Consider the following 8,169-nt stretch of genomic DNA (forward strand, 5'->3'; position numbering starts at 1 on the left):
TCTGCAGTTCTCCAAAATTCGTGGGTTTCATAACAGTTCTGTAACTGTTCTTATTGATATTTTTTTCCTTTGTTATTCTGCATAAATTTCAACATACTTAAATGTACAGAACATTTCTGACTAGACCATTAAATATTCAGTCATCTGAAAAGCTGTTGTACAGCAGTTAGAATTACTCTATAGTGGAAAAATGAAACAATTTCCAAAATCATGAATAGCTAGATGTGTACTTCCTCATATCTACTCCTCTTTAGAAAAAAAAGAGGACATTTAGTCATGAGTATGTGTGAGGTTCTATTCTTCTAGACTGAAAACTTGCCAATGACCCATTTCGTTTGTCCTTTTGTTAGTCTTGTGGAGTCTATCTAGCTGCTGAAGAGTAAAGTCATGCAGGTGTAGCTAAGTGCATGCAGTACATTTCTCCAGTTAATGCGTTCTCCCATATAACTTTAATGTTTTTTTCCTTTCATAGGTCAGAAGCCAAAAGTTTCAGCAAATGACTTTGAGGATCTCTTATCTAATCAAGGGTTTTCGGCTAAATCTGATAAAAAGGGACCAAAAACTATTGCTGAGATGAGAAAGCAAGAAATGTCTAAAGATATGGACCCCTTGAAACTGAAGGTTGGTTTGACAGATTTTGATTCAAATGCAAATCTGAGCGTATGCTTTGAACTACCAATAACAAAGCAAAATCGTACAATAAAAAACTGATAAAGCAGATAAATGAAGTTTTATTTGTATTTAAATTAAAATGACTATCATACTACCATGAAGTTAATTAGCACGAACAAGAGTTAGCTAGTGATGAAGCAGCAGGGACAAGAACACAAAGTGTGTGGAAGGAATGCAAGTTCCTATTTCTATTAGCTGAGCACGGAAAATTTAAGAATGTACCTTGCTAAAATAGACTTTCTGAAGCCAAAATTGTTCTTAATTTGTAGAGTTCCAAAATGTCTCCGTAGTAAAAGAATAGGAATAGAAGGTATTTTGAGCAAGTTTGCTGATAACACCAAACTTGGAGGAGTTGTGGACTCGAATGAGGGCGTAAAGGCCATGCAGAGGGATCTGGACAGGTTGGAGAGCTGGGCGATCACCAACCGCATGAAGTTCAATAAGAGCAAGTGCCGGGTCCTGCACCTGGGACGGGGAAACCCTGGCTGCACGTACAGACTGGGCGATGAGACGCTGGAGAGCAGCCTAGAAGAGAGGGATCTGGGGGTCGTGGTAGACAGCAAGTTGAATATGAGCCAGCAGTGTGCCCTGGCAGCCAGGAGGGCCAACCGTGTCCTGGGGTGCATCAAGCACGGCATCGCTAGTAGGTCAAGGGAGGTGATTGTCCCGCTCTACTCTGCGCTGGTGCGGCCTCACCTCGAGTACTGTGTGCAGTTCTGGGCACCACAGTATAAAAAGGACATGAAACTGTTGGAGAGTGTCCAGAGGAGGGCTACGAAGATGGTGAAAGGCCTGGAGGGGAAGATGTACGAAGAACGGCTGAGGTCACTGGGCCTGTTCAGCCTGGAGAAGAGGAGGCTGAGGGGAGACCTCATCACACTCTACAACTTCCTCGTAAGGGGGTGTCGAGAGGCAGGAGACCTTTTCTCCATTAACACTAGTGACAGGACCCGCGGGAACGGGGTTAAGCTGAGGCAGGGGAAATTTAGGCTTGACATCAGGAGGGGGTTGTTCACAGAGAGGGTGGTTGCACACTGGAACAGGCTCCCCAGGGAAGTGGTCACTGCACCGAGCCTGTCTGAATTTAAGAAGAGATTGGACTGTGCACTTAGGCACACGGTCTGAACTTTTGGGTAGACCTGTGTGGTGTCAAGAGTTGGACTTGATGATCCTTAAGGGTCCCTTCCAGCTCAGGATATTCTATGATTCTATGATTCTAAAGATGGATTAAGCTGATAGTGCAACTATCCTTAAAGAACAGACAAGTGAGAATAGATAGGGTGACCACTTGCATTTATATGTTAGCTGGTTCTGTTGCTGTCCTAAGAAATTATGAAAAGAAGTAGTTCTAGAGATGAGCTGTATAACTAGGAGTCTTATCTGATCAGCTGTTCAGATTTTCTTGGTGTATTGATGATAACAAAATATTAATACATTTATATATTTGAATATTACTGTTACAAAGTCAATGAAATGGACAGTTATTCTAAGTAAGTTTCATGGAGATATCTGAAAGAATGCTTTGGTTTTTTGCAAATTGCTTAAGCAAACTATTAGCATACAAGACCTGAAACTTCTGTATATAACTCAGGTGAGAATCTTAGTGAAGAAATTAATGTTGTACCCTGAGAAGGAGTTAATGTAATTGTAACAGATGTTTTTAAGTACTATTTTCTATTCTCTTGTCATGAATTGTACAGGGTTTTGTAATACGTAACCAACTCATCAATGTCTTTTCCAATGACAGAATTTCTGTAGTAAATCAATAACAATGAGCTGTTGTCTAGGGACAGATGCAAAATACAGCTTTTGATTGATAATGGTATTGGATGCAAGAAAGAAGAATGTAGTGTAAGACAACTGGACCTGGGAGATCAATACAGCAAGACAATTGTACTTGGGTCCCAATCTTGTACAGAAAGAGTGAGAGTTCAGACTTTGTACAGAGAATGCTTGCACTGTTGCATTCAGTTTTTATGCGTTCTGTTTTTCCCAGATTCTTGAATGGATTGAAGGAAAGGAGAGAAATATCAGAGCATTAATATCAACTCTTCATACAGTGCTTTGGGAAGGGGAAAATAAGTGGAAACCTGTTAGCATAGCAGATCTAGTAACACCCGAACAAGTGAAGAAGTACTACAGGAAAGCAGTGCTGGTAGTTCATCCAGATAAGGTGAGTGTATTCCTCTAATGTTCTCTCCCTCAGACAGAAGTAATAGAAACTGGTTTTACTGTACTGGGCATGTCTCTGACAGATGATACAGTGTTGGCTCTTGATCAGGATCCTATGTGCTCTTTACTTCTCTTCCATTGTCTTCTGAATTTGATGCCTTACTACATCCAGGTACTGCAGGATTTTTCTTGTCACTCTGACATAGCACAGGACTCAGCAAATCAACGTTATCAAATAAGATCCCCTGAATGTCACTAATGACTACATTTTTGGTTATGCTGTGTTCTGATTGCATTGTGGCATACTCAGTGCTAACTTTGTTTCTACCAGCTGAGTCTTTAGGACTTTCAGGGCTATTCACCAGTATATGACAACTAAGACTGCCACAGCAAAACCGGCGGGGAAGAACCTGTTGAACCTCCTTTACAAGAGATTACTCAGCTGTTGAAAAAAATGCAATGAACACAGCATTCCACTGCTTTTTAAATATCCTATGCGTTCTCTTGCTGGTTCTGTTAGTCTCCAAGTATATGAAGGTAGCATCTTTTTCCGAGTCGGTGCTCTAGGCTGTGTTTTTGGTATAAAGATAAGTGTTGAATATACCTAGTTTAAATTTTCAAGCTTATTTTTGCTGGTAGTTCAGTGAGCAGTTGTTCAAGTCCTTTGTTTTGTTGCAGCCATAACAGAGAAATAAGACATCAATTTTTTTCTCCCCCCTGTTCTTTCCTGTTCTTGGCAGTGTGGTTTACTTCAACTTTGTGTTAGTTTCTTGGTGTTTTCTGTGAGCCACTTAACTGCTCAATGTCAGAATACAAGCTTTTTTGAATCATTTTCCTCTTCAGCTTTAATTTCTCTTCTATGACCCTGAGTTAAAGCAGTACACAAATCCTTGAAGTGCTACAGCTGGCAAAAGCCAAGCAGTAGAAAGGGAGTGACATTGGCAGGTGCCTTTGAAGCTTCCCTTTCCTTTTAGAAAGAGCCTGTTACAATGGCCATCCCATAATGTGGGACTGGGTCCTTACTAACCATGGGGGTTGGACTGACCCAGAGGTAGGGCTGCTGTGACAAGGCAAGGAATCTTCTTTGGTCATCTCCCTTCCTTTGAGCGTGGAGGTAAATGCACGGTCAGGAATGTGTAGTTAATGTTGAAACTTAAAATCACTTGCAGTCAGCATTATTTTATATTCCTATGAGGACTGTTGTGAAGCAACTGCAGAAATGACTGGATTTAGTTTTTAGAGCTATTAGCTGAAAGGTTTTCCAAGCTCTTCTTTTCAAAAATAGTTTCTAAGTTTCAGTAACTTACAAATTGCACTGCAGTTTGAAGTAACATAAAGAAACCAAGGCTTTGGCTTTGTTTAAAATATTTATGGCAAAATCTGTTGGAGGCAGCAATGCAAAATGATGCTCACAGTAGTCTAATGTCGTTCACTATGTTAACAAGCAAAAAAGTTGAAGATGTTTCCCAAGGCACACAATTCCAAGTGCTTTTATGTTTTTAACATTTTGTTTGTTTTCAGGCCACAGGACAACCTTACGAGCAATATGCCAAAATGATCTTCATGGAATTAAGTGATGCATGGTCAGAGTTCGAAAACCAGGGGTCCAAGTCCCTTTTCTAAAAGTTCGTCTTTTGTTGAACTACTTCCAAGAACTGGAGTTGCATTATTGTGATTTCACCTTTTCACCTATGATTTATGAAGTGCTTTTCCATGATTTCAGCACAGTTTGCAATCATGCACTTAAATGTGGTGATGTATTTTGTAAGATGTGGAGTACAAAGCATTACATAGATGCATTAAGAAAACAGCTGCTCAGTACTTGAAGAAATCATGGTCTGGGGATAAAGATTTTTCAGTTTTATATATGGTGAAATGGAATTTTAATGAAGTTCCATGATCTCTGGTACACTAGTATCAATTCTAAATCATTCCACTTCTGCTGATCTCTGCTTTATCCTCTTCATTCCCCTATTTGTTATTTTCAGTAGTTTTGTGATTCTGTTTTGATGTTTCGTGCCTGTCACCTTATTCAAAGTGCTTTAGTTATCAGTAGTGAGTCTGTTTGGATTATTTCAAATCTGAAGGTGTATATTTTCATCTGTATTTTATGTAATCAATCTGATAATCATTCTGTAAATAATATTTTCTGACAATACCTATGTTCCTTACGATAAATTAACAGTTGTTTAGCCAAAAAGACCTCAGTTGTAGGGAAAGTCATCCAGGGTTGTTCTTGATTTTTCTTTAGCTTTACTTTCCACATATGAATCTAGAAACAAATCTTGGCTTAAAAGTCTGCATGTTCCTGCTCTGTTATTTATTATGAACCTTTGGAAGGCAGTACTTACTTTACCAATTCTTTAAATGGTATCTTTTCTATCTGATTTCAGTGGAATATGCTTTCCATTGGACTTCAGACACTCTGACAAAAGTGTTATTCTGAAACTTGACGTGTAAGCACAAAAGAGAAAACATTTTACTCTGCTTTGATTTGTTGTCAGTGAATGCTACATGATTTATTATCATTTAGAGAGCATTTAGAGTTTTAACACATTTTTTGCAGCATGTCTGAACTTCTGTATTTTGAGATATGCATGACATTTGGTGTATGTGCAAACATGGGATGTATTGGTAGTGTTGTATTTCTGGTCATCCCCCTTCCATGCACCAAGTACGAGATGAGCAGAGACCCAGCATAAGAACAAAACTTGCCGTGTTCTCTCATCCCTGTTCAGGTGGCAGTTTTCACTAGGGCAGAAATAAATGAATGCAGATGACCAATGACTGTTACATTCTGTACAGTAATGAAGTGCAGTTCTCAAATCAGATTTGAGAATGTCAAAAATCAGTGTCAAAAATCAGCAACATCTGAAAAGAAAAAAAATGGGATTTCAGTGCCACCTGAACAGGGTTTTAGATGCAGTTTTCCACTGCTGAGCCGGCCCAAGAGCCTGGGGGTTAGAGACTTGTGAACACAAGTTGCAAATTGGTCCATGTTCTAACACTGTCAGCTACTTTGCTGATGAAAGATTGTGTATGCATATTCACATATATTCAGTTACTGTATTTTTTTTTAAGCCAGAAGCCAGGATCAGTTATGGAACAGGAAGGCTATGTATTATTTGTAGTTGCAGTTGTATTTCAGTTGCAACTTTGGAGCAGTCTTAAGTCCCATTAGATTTATTCTTTATGAAAGCAGGTATTTCACTTTCTGACTTTTCCTTTGGGACACCTCAGGTTTTTTTTTTACATACGTGGTCTGCATCCTTAGAAATCAAAGGCTTGTGGTATGTTTTGTGTGTTTGAAACCTGGTTGGCTTTTTACAGTTCTAAGGCAAATGATACAATATAGGCTGAAGTACAGACATTTAATGACTGACTGCACTCCTATATACAGTTGAGAGTGAAAACATTTCCAAGGGAGCGAAAAAAAAAAAAAAAAGAAAATGACTTGGAAAAAAAACGTGTTCCTTTCAGCACATTCAAGAAACTTAATTTTGAGGGACACATTTTTATTGCTCTCTTCTCGAATTTAAATTTCAGAAGAATTTTCCTCTGCATTGACTGCTTGGTAGCATTTTCTGGATGACAACTATGTTTCTCTGGTTTTATTTGTCCACTCCTATTTACAAAAAACTATTGACAAAAATTTGCTTGAACAGCAGCCTTAGATACAATTTTAAGTGAGCAGGGAAACATGAGCACAATTGTTTTAATTGGAACCTAATATCTCTTGAAATTGACTGCCCATTTTTTAAAATTACAGAGACAGACATTTGGCTGTGGATTCTTCCAAGATACTTAAACTTTATTCAGGTTGACAGGAACCCTCTACTTATTTTACAGGTTAATCACCTTTGGTCCTCAGTGAGGAACTGTCTGATTCATTACTCTGCTCCTTTCTACTTGCTTGAATTTTAGCGTGAGGAATCTAGGAGGGGTTCAGACTTCAGTGAACTTTCACATTGTTATATTTTGCTTACAGGGCATTACTGAAATACAATTATTATAAAATCCAACTTCTTATACATTCCTGTGTTCAGCACAGCTAACTGACACAGTTAAACAAAAATTCTAAACCAAAATTATTTCATCATCAAGATTTAAGTGATGAACACGGTAAATTGAAGTTTTGTGTTTCGTAGTGCAGAATGAGGGCCAGTAAAGGTGCTTCATCGTCTAAGGGTAATACATAACATTTTTTAGTTATTGGGAAGAGGGAAGTTAAGGTACATTGTATATAGGGTTATGCTGAGTCATAATGTTGCTTTTAAATGAGACGGCCATTTGGAAGAAGAAAAAGTCTAGTAGTTCTGTCTGAATTCCTCTTAGAAATAAAAATGGTTAAAGAAAAAAAAAAAAAAACACCACCTGGGAATGAGGACTTTACCCTTTCTCTTGCTCTGTACTTCATCGTCAATTGGTTGAGTGCTGCTGTATGGGAGAAGACTGCACCCAAACCATTACTCATACATTTCATTACAGCTGTTCTTACTGTTCACAGGCTGGAAAGCTTTTCAGAATAGACTATAGGAAAATTGATTACACAGATTTGATTTTAACTGATACAGTGAATCTTTTCTGGGTGTAAAATGCATATTTTCCATTCATGCTTATTCATTGCACGCATTTTGAAATGTTGAAATGAGGTGGTCTTGAGAGCTATGGATTGTATTTGCTTCTGATTGCAAAAGCTGAGGTTTAAGTGATTCAGAACTGGTGTTGCCATGTTGAAGTTGTGTCTGCCAAATTTCAAATGTGGCACTTGCATTTTGGAGCATCTCCTTGACTCTTGCAGCAGATTGCTATGCTCTCTGCCCCATGTTTCTCATTTCTCTGTAATGACAAAGAACTGATACCATCTCTTTGCAGCCTTCCAGCCTCTGTTCTTAAACATGTCAAGCTACTCAATTTTATTGCAAGAGCAATGAGAAAAGCAACAGATTAAGTGAAGAGTAGAAAAGAACGTCTAGACTCTAACCTACATCCCAAATGGTGTTTTTTTGTTTGTTTGTTTGTTTGTTTTTCAATTCTCCCTTTACTTTTCTGTAATTCTCCCTTTACTGGCCTGTTTCTAACTATCCCTGCTAAAAATAGGTCTGTAGTCTGCTTTTCCAGCCCTTTTAGAAGTGCTACTGACTGGTTATAGACCAGTGGCAGTAACCAAGTGCTTGGCTTTCTTTCTTTGCAGAAGTTGCTATAAAGCAGGGCCTTTGAAATGGTAGGGCAGACTTCTGCTAGCTAGTTCTGAATTAGGTTGGTTATGTTACATGGTTGTTAGTGTTGTTAGAGCTGGAGAGTCTGGCAACTTCTTTTAGAATA

General features: G+C 38.6%; 1 protein-coding gene across 3 annotated transcripts in view; it reads left to right on the plus strand.

The window, feature by feature from the left end:
- The window catches only part of GAK (cyclin G associated kinase), a 70,395-nt gene extending 63,183 nt beyond the window's left edge, over positions 1–7,212 (plus strand). For all 3 annotated transcript variants that reach the window (XM_084504955.1, XM_084504956.1, XM_084504957.1), the window contains exons 26-28: positions 473–621; positions 2,669–2,845; positions 4,366–7,212. In XM_084504955.1, the coding sequence (XP_084361081.1) occupies positions 473–621; positions 2,669–2,845; positions 4,366–4,467 (428 nt within the window). In that variant the 3' untranslated portion in view covers positions 4,468–7,212. The remainder of the gene's footprint in view (positions 1–472; positions 622–2,668; positions 2,846–4,365) is intronic.
- Positions 7,213–8,169: the final 957 nt, after the last annotated feature.

The sequence above is a fragment of the Aythya ferina genome (genome assembly GCF_964211825.1).
Source record: "Aythya ferina genome assembly, chromosome: Z".
Lineage (NCBI taxonomy): Eukaryota > Metazoa > Chordata > Aves > Anseriformes > Anatidae > Aythya > Aythya ferina.